The sequence below is a fragment of the Crocodylus porosus genome, unplaced genomic scaffold (genome assembly GCF_001723895.1).
Source record: "Crocodylus porosus isolate Cpor-Errol unplaced genomic scaffold, CroPor_comp1, whole genome shotgun sequence".
Taxonomy (NCBI): Eukaryota; Metazoa; Chordata; order Crocodylia; family Crocodylidae; genus Crocodylus; species Crocodylus porosus.
Genome location: NW_017728931.1, coordinates 6,820,195 through 6,837,301, shown reverse-complemented (window position 1 = coordinate 6,837,301; position 17,107 = coordinate 6,820,195). Strand labels below are relative to the sequence as shown.

The 17,107-nt window shown below is 45.5% G+C and overlaps 1 protein-coding gene across 4 annotated transcripts in view; it reads left to right on the top strand.

Moving 5' to 3' along the window:
* LOC109316211 (two pore calcium channel protein 2-like) overlaps positions 1-17,107 on the top strand; it is a 30,152-nt gene extending 13,045 nt beyond the window's left edge. For 2 of the 4 annotated variants that reach the window (XM_019544109.1, XM_019544112.1), the window contains 12 exons: positions 385-511; positions 1,821-2,022; positions 2,287-2,431; positions 3,336-3,521; positions 4,782-4,846; positions 5,411-5,498; positions 6,661-6,730; positions 7,353-7,572; positions 7,812-7,902; positions 8,585-8,698; positions 14,450-14,562; positions 16,055-16,712. In XM_019544109.1, coding sequence (XP_019399654.1) covers positions 385-511; positions 1,821-2,022; positions 2,287-2,431; positions 3,336-3,521; positions 4,782-4,846; positions 5,411-5,498; positions 6,661-6,730; positions 7,353-7,572; positions 7,812-7,902; positions 8,585-8,698; positions 14,450-14,562; positions 16,055-16,200 — 1,567 coding nt within the window. In that variant the 3' untranslated portion in view covers positions 16,201-16,712. Of the gene's footprint in view, positions 1-384; positions 512-1,820; positions 2,023-2,286; positions 2,432-3,335; positions 3,522-4,781; positions 4,847-5,410; positions 5,499-6,660; positions 6,731-7,352; positions 7,573-7,811; positions 7,903-8,584; positions 8,699-14,449; positions 14,563-16,054; positions 16,713-16,913 lie in introns of those variants that run through there. The other 2 variants (XM_019544111.1, XM_019544110.1) reach the window with 2 other exon arrangements.

Below are 17,107 nucleotides of genomic sequence, written 5' to 3'. Positions count from 1 at the left end.
CTAAAGAGTCCCATGGCTCTCAGCCTGTCATCGTAAGATCTGTTTTCCTGACCTCTGATCATGCGCGTGGCTCTCCTCTGGACTCTCTGGGGAGAAGTACTGATCTGCTTCCGACCTGAGATGGGTCTTTCTGGTCCATGACTAGCAGAGGTTGCCTCTCAGTGCTACAGACTGTTTATAGGGCAAACAGACTGTGGCTTCTCTTTCCGAGTGTGCGTATCTTATCTCTATAATTGTTTCATTTGTCTGCTCTCAGCTGTCTAGAGGGGAATGTGACTTCTCAAAGCCTGTTTGAAACAGGATTACAGCAGTTAAGATGATGTCTATGTGCTTGTTGTCTGCTGCAAAAGTGATTTTAAAGGCACTCTCCCCCTTTTTCTCTAGGATGCCAGCATTTGACTTCAGTTGGTGGTACTCCCTGTTTTTCATCACCTATGTTATAATCAACACCTACATCTTCATGTCTGTCTTCCTGGCTGTTGTGTACAACAATTACAGAAAACACTTAAAGGTAAAGGCTAGGGAAGCACATCATCTGATCCAGAAACAACAACAAGCTACGGCTTGTCCATGTAGGATTGGAAAACATTGGATTTTATTGACCTCTTCACATTTTTAATGGTTCTCTGCTGTTCAAAATGGTTAGGGGATTGAGGCACATGTCTTATGAGGAGCTGCTGAGGGAACGAGGCTTACTTCTTCTGGAGAACAGAAGAGAAGACTGAGTGCGGATTTAATTGTAGCCTTCAATTACCTAAAGATGGAGCTAGACTGCTCTTAGTGGTAGCAAATGACAGAACAAGGAACAGTGGTCTCAAGTTACAGCAAGCAAAGTTTAGTTTAGATATTAGGAAAAACTTTCTAACTAAGAGGGTAGTAAACACTACCACAAGTTACCCAGAGAGGCTGTAGAGTCTCCATCCTTGAAGGTTTTTAAGACCTGACTAAACAAAGCTTTGGCTGGGATGACCTAGTGGGGGATGGCCCTGCTTTGAGCAGGGGGTTGGACTAAATGACCTCCTGAGGTCCCTTCCAACCCTCATTTTCTACAATTCTAAGTGTCCACATGACGCCAGATGGTGCAGACTTAAACTAGAAGTGCTATTACATAAAGCTGACCCTGTTTGGAGCTCTGGGAGACAGCCTCCTAATGGAAGCAGGACACAAGATTCATCATGAAAGCTGTGGTTGCCTTTTCTGATCATAGGGTTCAGCTTCTTGGGGATCGCTAACTCCATTCTGTGCCATTGAAATTGAGGAAGTTGTTACCATTTGTGATATTTAAACTGATTCCTGCTCTTCAGTATTCTAGTATGAGAGCCCTCCTAGTGTGTGGCAAAACCATGCAACTCATCCCTCCATACAGTTCTTTATGCATCAGTTTGCCTTGTCTTTATCATGCATTGTGATCCAAGGCCCAGGGGAAGCCACCTTTTTTTCAGTCTTGCAAGATCTGATCTGTAGGATAGAATTGCTGCCAGTGCATCCTGCCTGGATAGACTGAGCAGAAATTGGGGTCAGGTGCAATTCATTAGTGGAGAGTAAGGCAGGAGGCACCTGGTGACCTTCTATCTGCAGTTGCAGCAGAGCAGGTGGGTCACATTAGACAAGTCCTTCTCTGCTCCTCTGGTTGCATGGTGACCTTCTTGACCATTTGTTTTATTTTTTTTTATTTTTTTTTTTTTTAGTGCATTTTCCCTGTAGGTTCTGTTCTAGATTCCATGGCAAAGAATTGTAGATATGAACTTTAAGATGGACAAAAGTGATGGATAGAGGGGAATTAAGAAGTGAGACCTCTTAAACTCCTTTGTCCTCTCCAGAATGAGATTCGTAAACTTGCCTACATGAAGCGTCACAAGATGGTAGAAGCCTTCAACATCCTGAAGGTCAAGGAAGGCTCAGAATTTGTTGTTAAAGAATCCCAGTGGAAGCAGGTAGTCAAGCTAGTGGCCCCAGAGATCAGCACTTCCCATCGAGAGCTCTTGCTGAGAATCTCAGATGATGAGCAGAAAGGTTATGTGGGTGAGTAGGAACAAACTGAAAACTTCGTGAAATCACACTTGGTGTGTGGAAGGTTCTGGGGGTGAGGGGACAGGGTAGCTCTTCTTACTTAAACAATAGCATTGCTATATTTTGTTTCTGAAGTACTACTAAGGAAATTGAATCCTAAGCATCTACTTGGCTGGTCCCTTGCCCTTGCAGAACTGGATCTGCTGTTATCCAGGCTGCTTGTGCAAATTTCTGCTAATGTGAACTCCTAACATGTAGCATCCTTGACTGTTGCAGACAAAAAGTCATTTGTGCGTCTGGCAGACCTTCTGAACATCCAGGTGATCACAATGAAAATCCGAAGCCATCCCCTGGAGCACTGGTTGCCCCATGTCTATAACTCTGCAGCAAGCAGATTTCTGCGCAGCATGGTTAGACACAAGTAGGTGTCTCTGCTCTCTCAACAGGCAGCCTCCAATATTTAAATATGTTGCAAACTGGTAATTCTTTCCAGGCAAGTGTTCCTTTTGGCAACAGACTAGAATAGTCCAACACTGCACAAGTGAATGTGCTGCGTATGCTGTTTCAAAAGTCTTGGCCTAGATTTTTGCTCCTGCTCAAATTGCTGGGAGTGTTGCCTCTAACATGAATAGAAGAGGCTGCACAATGCTGAGCCCACCAGAAATTTCCCAAAAAGCACCATTCGGTTCTTTCACTGCATGGGGGACAACTGAGCAGATGTTTGTTAGAGGTGGCTGGTACATGAGTTTTCAGATAAACTGAATATTTAGACCCGCAAAAACCTGGCTGTTCCTTTCCATCCTTGGACTTAAGTGCTATGTGAAACTTACAGTAACTCAGTAATGTCTATAGCAATAGGCAGTTTCTTCCATTTCACTGACTCATTCAGCTGGTGCTAAGAGCTAATTTAGGGCTTGGTATTCTTTATAACCCACCATTTCACTGGTTTCTGGTTTCTTTTTTCTCTTCTACTTTCTACTCTCACCTTCTTATCAGTACTGCCAGCTGGCTTTGATTTGATGCCAGCTGAATTATTACTAGTATCTGAGAAATGCTCACTTCTGACCACGGGAAAATACACTGTTGTTCACTGTGACTTGAAATCTTCTACTGAAATATGTGCTCAAGTGCAAGATGGTCATAAGAACTCTCCTAAATACACAGTTGTAGAAAATACTGAAATTGAAAAAATGACTGGTTGGCAAAGCTGCCTTAATGAGTAAGTGCGTGGGGAGTGGTTGTCGGTGAGGGAGAAAAGTGTTCTTTGAACTATGACTTCTTCTGTCATTGCATATAAAAGGTTGGCTTTTTTTTTTTTCTTGCAGGAGATTTGTTTGGACTTACGATGTGATCATTTTAATAAATGCTATATTCATTGCCTTGGATGAGGAAAACCCACTGATTTCATATGCAGAGTGGGCTTTCCTTTCTCTGTATATCACTGAGATACTCTTGAAGCTGTATACTTATGAACCCAGGACATTCTTTGCAAAGAACCAGTTTTGGAACTGGTAAGTAGGGTTCTTAGTTGTGGTGTGTGGCTTTCTTAGCTGCATTAGGAATGTGGAGTGCAATGGAAATGACTCGGGGGTGGGGGGGTGTTTTGAAAAGACTTAAGGTGCAGTTACATGTTACAGTTAGCATATGGTAGTCTAAGGAATACTAAGTTGTGTTTAAAGAGAGCACATGTTGTGAGCAGTTGCAGACTACGGAGGTTTTTTTAATACCCTCTCTAACATGCGCTGCTCTGACCTGCCCCTAGCGGGCTGGTGAGCAGGTATGTGGTGAAGAGCTGCCAAGTCTGCTCCATGCCTGCCCAGTTTGCTTGCTCTCTAGGACAGGATATGTTCCAAGCTTAAGTGTGCACCAGCCTGGACTGGGTTTGCATCATCCCCTGCCAGCGTGGATCAAGTCTCTACTCCACTTGTTGCTCCCCCCTCTTATCTTTCTCCCATCCCACCTGCACTCTGCTCACCTGTGGTTGCTGGCATTGTCTCAGAGGAACAAGCAAGCAAGGAAGGGGAATATGCCCATCTGCTGCTGCCACTGTTTGAGCTGAGCTCAACCCAGAGAGTATTGGTGGATGAGTGGATTCCCCTTCCCCAACTGCTCCCCCAGTATCATGCCAACAAGCCAGGTAAGCAGAGGGGAAAGGAGGAAGTCCAGAATAGAAGCGAAGGGGAAAGGACTTGTGTGTGTGTGTGTGTGGCGAGGGGTAGGGATCCTTACTTTTTAGGGTTTCTCTGGCTGCTGGCTCTGCACTGTCACTTGGGGACAGAATAGAGTGCCCAAGTGGGGAAGGCTGGGAGCAGTTCCTCCTGGGATGCTGCAGGACCACTTCCCACTCACCTTTTGGCCCTGTATAGTAGTCTGACCTGTCTGTAAAACGAGCTGTTCAAGATGAGCTAGGGAGAATTCTTGCTGTAAGAGAACTCTGAGATGCTCAGAGGGCATTTAGTTTGTTTTCCCACCCTAATGTGCTGATGTTCCTGTTCTTAAGAGCACTTAACACATCTGAAAGGTAATGTGCAACAGAAAACAACTAGTTTTCATTTGGAATCCTCTTGCAAAAGTTTCATGGATCTAGTCTGGCAAAATCTATGCTTGCATTTTTGGTCCAGCTCCACATGCAAGTGCACATTAGCATTTATAAGTCCATGTCTAAACGTTTTTCAGGATTCCAAGTGTTGTGTGTATCACTAGCCTACTATGTATGGTAGCAAAAGGACTGTGATGATGATTTTTAATAGAATCATACTTTTCTCTACTAGGTTTGACACCTTAATCATCATTGCTGCTCTGGTAGCTACAATACTCAATGCTACGTTCAAATCAAGTAAGCTCAGCATTGCTTTCCTATTTGTCTGATTTGAGTAGGTTATATCTAGTTGACAGATGTCTGAAATTCAGAGGCTTTCAACATGTCTGTAAGCACACAATACCTATTTTGGTAACAAGATTTGTTGTGGGTTTGTGATGTGTGAAGGAAGTGGGGGGGGGTATGAAGTACAGTAAATAATGGAGTTCATATTTTTAGACCAAAAGTACTATAACAGATATAAGCTAGCTACACATCAACAATGAAAGGTATCCATTTAATGTAAATCCTACCTCTTATGTTGCATGGACCACTGAGGAGAGAACCTTCAGTTTTACCTCCAGACCCATAAGTATACATGTTTCTAATAGAGGTTCTGTGGGGGGGTGAGGATGGGGGGTGTGCTAGAAATGAGCAAACTTCCTTGTGATGCTGGGTTGTTCACAGTAGGAGGGTCTGAACAATGTTTTTAGCCACCTGGCACAGCTCCGAATGCCAGAGTTTTTACATTTCTGTCTTAAGCAGACAAAGAAGCTTTATCAGTTTAAGAGTATATTAAAACCTGTTTATTTTCTTACTCAGCAAGTAAATACAACGGTCAGCAGGTGTTGGATATTGTCTTCATACTGCGAGTCCTCAGGCTCATAAGGATTGTTGATAGCATTCAAAGGTATAGAAGCAAGAGGGCTTGCAGCCTTTTCTTAAGAGTGAGCTGATCTGGAGGGTGGCCTGACAGTGATTCTGAGCCTGTTGGCTATCAGCTTTGACCAATTTGTGGCTAGCAGAGTCTGTGTTTTAGGCCTTAGGTAAACCACACTACAGGTTTCACAAGTCACATTTAGGATCAGAGGAAACTAGGGCTGGAAAGGACCACATGAGGTTATCTAGTCCAACATCCTGCTCAATTCAGGATCATTTGTGACTAACCCATCCCAGGCAAGTGTCTGTTCAACTGCTTTCAAAAGGTTCCAGGGACAGAGATGCTACAGCTTCTCTAAAGTAGCCTGTTCCACTGTTTGACAACCCTCATAGTCAGAAAGTTCCTCCTAATCTCCAGCCTAAATCTCCCCTGCAGCTGTCTGTTTTAGAAGTGGCACACAAGTGTAGACCCAGCCGTTGGTCTGAGCAGCCATCCCTACCAGTCTGGTTCATGTTGGAGTAAAGCTGATCCTCACAAAGGCGAGGCCATGCCAGTTAAACTGATCTCGTGATTTCACCCCATTGCCAATCTGTTCCTTTTTTAAAACAGCATTTGGTTGTGACCCAAAAGTGGATTTTCTTGTAAAGGAGAAAAATGTGGGAAACTGTGGCTTCCCCTCACAGACTGTCAGATTTCCAGCCTGCAAGGGGCTGCTTAGGGATCCCCATGCCCCACACAACCTGTAAGGAGCAGGAGGCAGCAGGTCAGGATTGAGAAGCACTGGGTTGGGACTGGCCATTAATATTTACAAATAGGTCCTGGTACAAAAAAGGTTGAGAGCCACTGTTTTTAAAAAAAATCATTCTGAGGCATGGAGTTTCCTGCCCCAACAGGAATAAGCGTGACCCTCTGACACTGCATACCTGCACAATAAGGGCACTTGCATGTTCTAGGTGTCCTCAGGGGGCTGCTGCTAACAGACTTCGGCAAAACCTGCTTGCTTCCACCCTGTCTCAGTAGTGGAGGAGGACAGAAAACGGGAACTAACAATCTAGCCAAGAATGTACTCAACCACCTGCAAAACAAAGTGCTGCCTTTCTGTTCAGAGGGGCTGATTCTTGGAATAGTTTCCTAAGTAAACATCTTCATGCAGCGCAGTCTTCCTATGTTCTCACGAATCCTTGTGCTCTAGGTTCCGGGTTATCATGAACACGCTAATAAACATTGTGCCTACAATGCTGACATTTGGCGGGCTGGCTTTGGTGAGTCTTCTTGTCATTGTATCTCTAAAATGTAAAGGGTTGGCACGTCCAGTAGCAGCATGCCGTTGTTTAAAGGAAGGGCGGAATCACAACAGTGTACATATACTCAAGTCTTCAGAGTTAGTTTAGGTGTAAATAATATCAGATAGGATGAGATTCTGCCTAGCCACCAGAAGTAGAGATCAGTGTGGGGTCTGGGAGTGATGGCAAGTGTGTAGGACCAGAACGGAATCCAGAACATCAGTCTGGCCAAGTAGAAACCCCTCCTTCACCTCCCAAGAATGTCTCTAGAAAAATACACTGTTGATAAGAATGAGGAATATCCTGGGGTCCCTTAACTTAAGATTTTATTGGAAAGTCTCTTCCTTGCATGTTCAACTCCTAGTCCTCGTTTTTCGCGTGGATTTTGCTTCTCTATGGACTAGGTCTCTATTGGTGCTAGCCTTAGTTTTTCTTCCAACAGCATTACTGTTTGGACTATAGTTGGCTCCAGTGTTTCAGTATTTAAACACAAAGCTGGGACATGCATGGAAAGGATGTTTAGCTTGCAGTGGTCATGATAGAATTGTAGACCCTTTATTACGGTGCTTGGCAAAATTGCCACGTCTTCCTCCTCTCACAGGTGGTATACTACATGTTTGCTATCATTGGTATGGAAGTGTTCCAAGGAAAAATCCAGTTCTTTGCAGCAGGATCCACTGACCCTCATGCCTTGGAATGTGGAAACGTGGCCTTAAAAGATTCTACGTTTGCTAGAGCGAAATACTGCAAGAACAACTTCAATGATATTGCATCTTCATTCATTGTTCTGATGGAGCTAACAGTCGTTAATCAGTGGCATGATATCCTTTCAATACTCAAAACGGATTTGTAAGTACAGCCCACTGAAGCCAGTGGAAAGGCTTCCTGCCGTACACACTTGACTTCAGTGTAGTCAGAATGGAGAAAGATCTTGGTATCCTAAGGAGAGCTCGCTTGTCACAAGGTATAATGAGTCTGGCTGCTTTGACTGCTCCAGCAGGGTGCCTTTGTCACCTAGATATGTTTCCTCCTGGTTTTAGTCCTTAACTTTTATTTATACTTCTTGCCGGTGGATTTGCACGTGTAACTCATCAGGCTGCAAAGCTGTACTTCATAGCCTTCCACATTGTGGTGGTTATTATGATTGTTAAGTACGTTTTTGCAGAGTGCTCATCTGCTTGAAGGGGGAAGGGGAGAGTTTGAGGTGGAGGCTTCTGCACAACTGACAAGGCCATGATTAAAGTCCAGTCAGTCCCTGGAGCCCTGCTGTGCTGTGAAGAGGATATAGTTGAGCCCTGAAAGCGTAGGCTGTATTGGTCTACCCTACAAATACCCCCTGTTGACTGATGGTATTGAGCTAGCAGAGGGTTTAGGGGTGGGAATGACCAGTCTCTTCCTTGAATGAGACCAGACAGGAAGTAGCAGTTGTCATCTTGCAGATGGCTTGGATGCTCTAGAGGCAGGTGGGACTCTGGCTATAAATGAACATATCACTTTGGGGGTCAGGCAAAAAACTAAATGTGCTGCACTGGGGATGGGAGCTGGAAGAAGAAAAGTGTTGCTCCATGAGTTTTATAGCAGGGGTCTGGAAAGGGACTTGGCCAGTTCCTCCATCTCTCTGTGGTATTGGTACATTGCAACATCTGTTGGTCCCAGGCATGTGCAAGGAAACCAGCCACTGACTGACTGAGACTTCTACTGATGGTGCTTATGGGCAAGGAATCCTTCAGTGCCCCATGGCATACACTAATCACACCTGTGGTGATGGGCACTGCAGAAACACAGGGACACTTAATACGCTGCTTATGTCTTTTTGCTCATTGTTTCCCCCAGCATCTTCATAGCATTTATTCTTGAAGCTTTCTTCGTTGAGTATTCACTTGAAAAGAGTGAAGTAGAAACGGCCATTGAGAAGAAAATTCAGGAGCTGGGAGTAGGAGTCCAAGAGTAAGTAGTCTAGGACTGGAACTAGTTTTTATCAGTGTATGTCTCAACATGTATGGCTTATGGTGGGAAAAATAAGGATGCTGTTGTTTCTATGGTGCCTAACTCAGAAATGCAATTGTTCAAGCATCTGACCCAGGATTCCAGGAACTCCTGCAACCATTTGGGGGGTTGGTGGTGGTTTTCTTTCTTTTGTTTTTAAATTGCATCTCTCACTTTGGGGAGCAACCCTGTTTCTTTTTGTAAGGTACTTCTATAAGATTCATAGAAACCTAGGGTTGGAAGGGACCTCAAGAGGTCATCTAGTCCAGTCCCCTGCTCAAAGCAGGACCATCCCCTACTAGATCATTCCAGACCGGGCTTTGTCAATCTGGGCCTTAACCTACAAGGATGGAGATTCTGATACCTCTCTAGGTAATGCATTCCAGTGATTCACCATCCTCTTAGTGACAGCATCTTTCCTAATAACCAACCTAAACTTCCCTTGCTGTAACTTGAAACTATTGCTCCACCATTGAGGACAATCTAGCTCCATTCTCTCTAGAATCACCCTTCAGATAGCTTAAAAGGCTGCAATCAAATGCCCCCTCAGTCTTCTCTGCACTAAAGCAGCCCAGCTCCTTTTAGAAATCATGTGCCCCCAGCCCCCCAAACCATTTTTGTTGCCCTCTACTGGACTCTCTGCAGCTTGTCCATATATTTTCTATAGTGGGGGCCCAAAACTGAACGCGGTACTCCAGATGTGGCCTTACCAGTGCTGAATAGAGGGGAATAATCACTTCCCTTGATCTCCTGGCAGCGTTCCTTCTAATGCAGCCCAGTATACTGCTGTTCCTGGCAACAAGGGCACACTGACTCTTATTGTCCAATGTAACCCCCAGGTCTTCCAGCTAAGCAGCAGCTCTGCAGAAGTTGGTCCCAAGCCTGTAGCAGCACATGGAATTTATTCCAGCCCAAGTGCCGGACTTTGCACATGTCCTTGTTGAACGTCATGATATTTCTTTTGACCTAATCCATCCAATTTGTCCAGGCCTCTCTGAATCCTAGCCCTACCCTCCAGCATATCTACTACCCCCCTGCCCGCCCCCGCTTGGTGCCATCCACAATCTGGCATAGGGTACAATCCATCCCATTTTCCAAATCATTAAGGAAGATATTGAATAAAACCAGCCTCAGGACTCACCCCTGGGGCACTCCCCTTGATACCAGCTGCTAACTAGACCTTGAGCCATTGATCACTGCCCATTGAGCCTGACTATCTAGTCAGCTTTGTCCACCTTCCAGTCTGTTCATCCAACCCATACTTCCTTAGCTTGCTTGCAAGAATGCTGTGGGAGTCCACATCAGAAGCCTTGCTAAAGTCAAGGTGCTTCATGCCTGCTGCTTTCCCTGCATCTACAGAGCCAGTCATATCATAGAAGGCAATTGGGTTGGTCAGGCATGACTTGCCCTTGGAAAATCCATGCCAACTGTTCCTGATTATTCTTTTCCTCCCAAGTGCTTAGGAATGGATTCCTTGAACCTGCTCCTTGATCTTTCCAGGAAGTGAAGTGAGGCTGACTAGTATGTAGTTCTCTAGATCCTCCTTCTTCCCTTTCTTAAAGATGGACACTATATTTACCATTTTCCAATTGTCCAGGGCCTCCCCCAATCACTGAATTTTCAGAGATGATAACCAGCAGCTCTGCAACCACATTGGCCAATTCCCTTAGTACACTCAGATGTGTACAAGTCCATGGGACTGGATGTGATGCATCAAGCTTTTCTAAATAGTTCCTAACCTGTCCTTTCACCAATGAGGGCTGCTCACCTTCTCCCCAAACTGTGCTGTCCACTGCAGTCTGGGAACTGATCTTGCCTGTGAAGATCAAGGTAAAACAGGCATTGGGTACTTAAGCCTTTTCCACATCATCTGTCACTAGGTTGCCTCCTCCATTCAGTAAGGAACTGACACTTTCCCTGATCTCCCTCTTGTTGCTAACATATTTGTAGAAACCCTTCTTGTTACCCTTCACATCCCTTGCTAGCTGCAACTCCAGTTGCACTTTAGCCATCATGATTTCATCCCTGCATACCTGAGCAATACTCTTATCCTCTTCCTTAGTCATTTGTCCAAGCTTCAACTTCTTGTAAACTTCCTTTTTGTGTGTTACACTCATGGAGTTCTCTGCTAAGCCAAGCTGTTCTCCTATCATGTGTGCTGTTCTTCCTGCACACTGGGATGGTTTATTCCTGTCCTCTCAGTAAGATTTCTTTCAAAATACAATTGGCTCTCCTGGACTCCTTTCTCCCTCAGACTGGCCTCCTAAGGGATCCTGCCCATCAGTTACTTGAGTAAGTCAGAGTCTGCCTTTCTGAAGTCCAGGGTCCTTACTCTGCTCTCCTATCTTCCTTTTGTTAGGATCCTGAACTTGGTCATCTCGTGGTCACTGGTGCCCAACTTGCCATCCACTTCTGCATCTCCCACCAATTCTTCCCTGTTTGTAAGCAGTAGGTCAAGAAGAGCATGGCCCTTAGTTGGCTGTTCCAGCTCTTGCACCAGGAAGTTGTCTCCAGCACTCTCCAAAACCTTCGTGGATTGCCTGTGCACTGCTGTGTTGGCCTCCCCAGCAGATGTTAAGGTGACTTTTTTTTTTTTTTTGGAGTCCCCCCTGAGAACAAGGGTCTGTGATCTGGAAACTCCTGCTAGTTGTCTGAAGAAAGTCTTGTCTACCTCATTCTGGTGGTCTTTAGCAGATCCTTACCATGGCATCACCCTTGTTCTCTCCTCTGACCCTAACCCAGAGAATTTCAACAGGCCTATCTCCAGCTTCATACTGGAGCTCTGGCTCTCATATGGCTCTCTTGCATAAAGTGCAACTCCTCCTCCCTTTCTCCCCCTGCCTGTCCTTCCTGAACAGTTTGTACCCATTCATGATGGTGCTTCAGTTATGTGAGCTATCCAACCAAGTATCTGTTATTCCAATTGCATCATAATTTCGTGACTCTGCAAGGACTTCCAGTTTTTCCTGTTTTGTTTACCAGTCTCCGCACATTTGTGTACTGGTACCTGAGGTGACTAGCTGATTTGCCCTACTTTCTCAGGAAGAATGAGGCCTCTCCCCTGTTGCCCCCTCCTGCTTGCTCTTGCTCCAGGTCTTCCACTTCCCCACTTACCACGGGGTTTGTTCTCTGTTCCCCGGCAAACCTAGTTTAAAGCTCTCCTTACTGGGTTAGTGAGCCTGTCTGCAAAAATGCTCTTCTCTCTCTTCATCAGGTGCATCCCATCTCTTCCTAGCAGTCCTTCTTGGAATAACATCCCATAGCTGAAGAAGCTGAATACCTGCTGGCAATGCCACCTGCGCAGCTTTGAATTGATCTGTAGGATGCATCTGCTTTTGCCCAGGCCCTTCCCTTTGACCAGAAGGATTGAGAAGAATGCCACCTGAGCCCCTGTCCCCTTTACCTTTGCACCTGGAGCCCTGTAGTCGCACTTGATCTTCTCAGAGTTACTCCTGATGGTATCATTGGTGCCCATGTGGATAAGCAGCATGGGGCTGTAGTCAGAGGGTCAGATGAGTGTCAGTAATCCTTCCATCACATCCTAGATCTGGGCTCCAGACAAGCAGCAGACATCCCAGGACAACAGGTCGGGCTGGCAGATGGATCCCTCTGTCCCCTGCAGAAGGGAGTTGACAACCATTACCACCTATCACTTCTTCACGGGAGTAGTTTCAATCCTCCACACCTTGGGGATTGCTGCCCTGGCCTCTTCCACCAATGGATTGTGCTCCCCCTCTGTTGCCAGTGCTCCATATCTGTTCTCCAGGCAAACTACTGCAGATGGGGATAATGACGACTTCTTGCTGCCAGAGGTTGCAAGCTTCCAGCTTCCTGGGAGTTCATGCCCTCTTTCTTCCTCCACAGTCCCAAAGGTTTTCTCCAACATGGAGTTGATGAAGTCTTCCTGGCCAAGGGATGCTTCAGAATCTGCCATCTCTCTGGGTCTCCTAATCTGCAAGCAGACCTTCCCTTGCAAACTCCTCTGTAGGTGGCCTGTTTGCTGTTCCTCGATCCTGAAGGGTTCCCTTGTCCCTGCAAACCTCTCTCCTCTCAGGAAGCTTAAACTAAAAGAATGCGAGTTTCCAAGCAAATTCTTCCTTGCTTTGGATTCTAGTTGAACAACAGGCTTAAGTCTTGGTGTAGCAGGGGTAGCAAACTGACATGCAAACTGTCCTGTTCACTGCTCCCCTGGTTGCTTGAACTGCTTCCTTTTATATACCTCTCCTGGGCCTGGATTGACTAGGCCCCTTTGTTGGGGTCTTTTTTCCAGGCAGTGATCAATTGGCATCCAGCTACTCTGAGTGCACGAACCCACCAAACAAGCCTCAGAAAGCCAAACACACGGAGTCTTGGCTCGCTTACCTTCCCAAAGCAGGATCTGGTGCTTCTTCCCCTTCCTCCTCTTGCTCCCAGTGGACTGCTTGCAGACTGTCCTGTTTGCTTCTCCTTGTTCGCTGAAGAACCTCTCTAATTTATATCCCTAAACTCCTCCATCTCTCTGCCTCTTCACAACCTGTCTTTGACAGAGGGGTTTAGGTCTTTGAGAGCAGGTTTAATTCAACAGTTTCTCAATCACCCAAAAAAGTGCAATAGAAAATGTCTAGGGGAGAGCTCAGTTATTTCCAAGAATAGGATAGCTACCACAAAACTGGATTAATTTCTTTAGCCCAGATCTCTGTGCCCCAAATTGCTCTTCTGCCACAGCCATTTTTTCTTGCTCTGTTGCAAGCATTTGGGGCCTTGTCTGGACTCTGAGGCAGTGAGGTGTGAATTGTTTAAACCCTAGTCTAGAACAAGACCTAGGAAGTAGTATTCTTACACCTATTTTTGCATGTTACCCTCACCTAGATGAGCCATATAAGCTGTCCTTCTCCACTGATATTGCATGGCTCTAGCTACACCTGCAGAGGAGAGGCACTGAGGCAGGTCGCAGATGGACTAATTTATAGAGGCACTCTGCATAATGAAGCTTTCTAGTCCTCAGGTGGACCTCTTCTATGAATTGGCATCCAGTATTTGCTTCTGTTGGGCTTGACATTCTCTCTCTCTACCCCACTTTTATATTCTGTTCAGAAAGGCTTGGAATCCAGAAACTTATGGGATTGCTGCTGGTGATCAGAGTTTGAGTGTTGAACACAGCACAGGGTCGGGCACAAGCTAGGAAGAAGCATGACCTCTAATTGGAAGTTCTCCAGAGCATTACAAGATGGGCTAGATTTGTTGTTCTCGTGGATGGCTAGCAAGTTTGGGGCTAGAGTGTCGGGGAGGGGAGCAGGAAAGCATCAGGACTTAAGTGACAGACATTTTGGGTTGTGAGAAGGAATGGCAGATCAGTGCATGCTTGCTATCTGAGGCTGGAGTTTTTTTCTTTTAACAGGAAGTCTGTGGCTGTCAGGTGACATGCTTATCAACACTCTTATACCTGGGATGGCTCTTGTGCTCTCCCTACCCCAAATGGCATTTCCCCTTTCCTTCCTCCTAGAGTGGTTGGAGTCCTGCTTTCCTACTGGAGGAAGGGCCTGACTGACCAGAGCTCTGCTCTGCATGGGGAGGAGCCAGTGCAGATGAGCAAGTATCTGCCATGACTCTTAAGTTACAAGTGTCAGTAAGGCCAGTGAGCAAGCAGGCTGAGGGTGTGGGACTGGACTGGTGAGTGGCTTCAGGGGGGGTGGAAAAGAGAATTTATATCCCCCCCTTTTTGTTTTTTTTAAGGGAAGACCTACTGGATGGTAAGCTAATAGACAACATGGAGACTACTGAGAACAACGTTGAAGGGGATGGAATAAAGACATCTAGAGGGCTTGTCTTTAAAATTGCTTCTAAAAGTAAGTGGTTGTTCCCACAGGCTGTTCTCTAGAGCATGAACCCACTAGCAACTTTTTGCTCATTGATCAAATGTCTTTGTAGAGTCAAAGCTGTAAGCTGTAGTGCAAAGGCCCACTGGCTTGTAGATGGAGAGTCCTGTCTGATTTAGCTGTGAATTGTGACATTCATGGTGGTGGGGACAGTTGCACTAAATGTAACTCCTTTGTTCTTGAGGTACCTCCAGTGGCCACCCTGACTGGGTACCACATGCCTCCACTCAGCCAAGATGATCTGCTGTTGCTAACTGTCACTACTGCAATGTGTCCTCACCATGTAAATTTGGCTTTGGTGGAAGTTCCCTCTGCTGCTCCCAGTAAACTGATGAAATGCTTAAAGCCTAAGTTCCCCTGCCTCCCCCTTTCCCCATTTCCTCCAGTCCCACCACGTAGAGTCTGAACCTAAAATGGCTCCTCTTCCTGCCTCAAGTCATAATGAGATGAGTGGGAAAGTTGCTTATGGTTGCATGGCACTCTGTTGCTGGAACCACTTGGTGACTCTTCAGAAAACCCCTTTCAGAGCAGGTGGGTGGCCCAAGGGATTTCTCTTCTGTTAATCTTCCTTATCCATTAAGCACAATGGGCTCAGCGTGGTGCCAGCTGGGCTGGCCAGGTTGCCCTGTGGCACTGTCAGGCCCAATGGTCAATCAGAATGCAAGTTGTGGCTGGCAAAGCCAGAAATGCTGTTCTAATAGTGTCTGTGTTTATGTGTCTTGTAGCAGCTTGTCTCTCTCGTTCCTGGGCCTTGCAGCACACACTCCACCTCCTGAAATAGCTACTTGATTTAAGGAGCACTCTCAGTGGTTCAGCTTCTCCTCCCGATGTTAGGAAGCCTCTCTTCTGTTGAACTCTTCTCATATCCACTCCATTTTCATCCTGACTGAGATTCTTTGGTAACTCTGAATCTCCCATACTACTTAATGTAATATCTCTTTCCTCCCACTAAGGTGTTCTTTCTGTAGCTTTGCTGTTTCCTATTAAATATCACTGTTACAAAAATGAGTGAAATCCTGAGTTCTGAGGCTTCATATGTTGCCTGCTTTCCTGTCCCCTCCTCCCCAACCTGTCAAAACTTCCTTCAGAAGTCTTATGAAACAGAAGCACTTAATTTAAACAGATTGATCTTTACCATGTGTATTCAGGGTGCTTGATAGTAAGTGGGGGAGGGGAGAGAGAAGTATGAAATATGCCATGGAAGTAAAGCCTGTGGAAAATAGTTCTTTATATTCATGGGCTCTTGCAGGACTTAACATGAGCAAAATAGAAGAGCTGTCCTACTCCTCACTTGTTGGGGAGTAAGAACACAGGCAGTTGGAATGAACACCCCGTGACATTACCCAAAGTGGTGAACATGTTGCAGAAGGACCTCACTTATTTGGGCCCTGAATGTGTATCAAGGGGATGGAGGTGATTTGTATCTGCCAGTAAAGAAACCCATATGCCTTTATGTTCTTAGGGTATAGGACAGTTGATGCATTGCTTCAGCGTATGTTTGAAGCAGAGATACCTTCGGAAGATGAAGGCCTTTCATTCGATGAGATCTTGAACCTTTCCCCTGCTGATCTTTACCCAAAGAGTCCCACCTTTGATAGTGCTGCATAAATGAGAATCCCCAGCACCAGCAAAAGAAACACAAATTCTTGGATGTCATTTGAAACATTTGACCTCTGACTGTCTTCATCTAATACAGTTCTGACGCGCAGAGAAGAACTTCCAGCTTTGTTGCAGATCTGCAAGATATAGTGCTCTTTTTGCGAACTGGGTAGATGAAATGTTTCAAGTGGCAACATAATGCTGGAATCTCCTGAGTCCTGGTGATGGAGTCAGATTTACCTGGCATGAAAGTTCTTGTTAACTTTGAACTGGAAGCCTGATAAAGGGAAGCACGTGGAGAGTCGAGTGTGCATGTGGAAATTCTAGATAGCACAATTTCTTGGTGTGCCATCTACAAATATTGTTCTCTTACACGTTTAAGAAGCTGGCCTTGCTAAGAAGCATGCAACTACTTGTACCTGAATACTTTATAGTACAGTAAGTTTTTATATATGTATTATTAATCACAATTATGAATAAATGGTATGTTGAAATGATGAAAATAAATAATGTGGTTCTGGCACTGTGGCTGGATATGAAGTTGTTAGTTCAGCCCTACTTCAGTAGCCCTTAAAATCAAATGTTCACTACTGAAATTGGCTGGTGGGGGTGGGCCGGTTCCAACCTTGCTCCCTCCCCCACACACACTTTTTCTTAGTTGCGAAATACTGCTTTGTGTGCATGTGTATGAATCTGTAGCTACTAAAATCATGTTCCTTTAGTCCCAACAGGGTAGTAGGAAGGAGAAAATGTGGATAGGCCTCCAGTTGCTCCCTAGAACTTGTTTCCATCAGCAGGCTGCTCTGCTTCCAAAGAAGCTCTCAGAACATCTGTCTCCAACCTAAACTGATGCAGAGATGCCTGCCCTGAAAGTGCTCCCCACAGGGAGGTGAAAAAAAACCTGTTTGAATGCTTA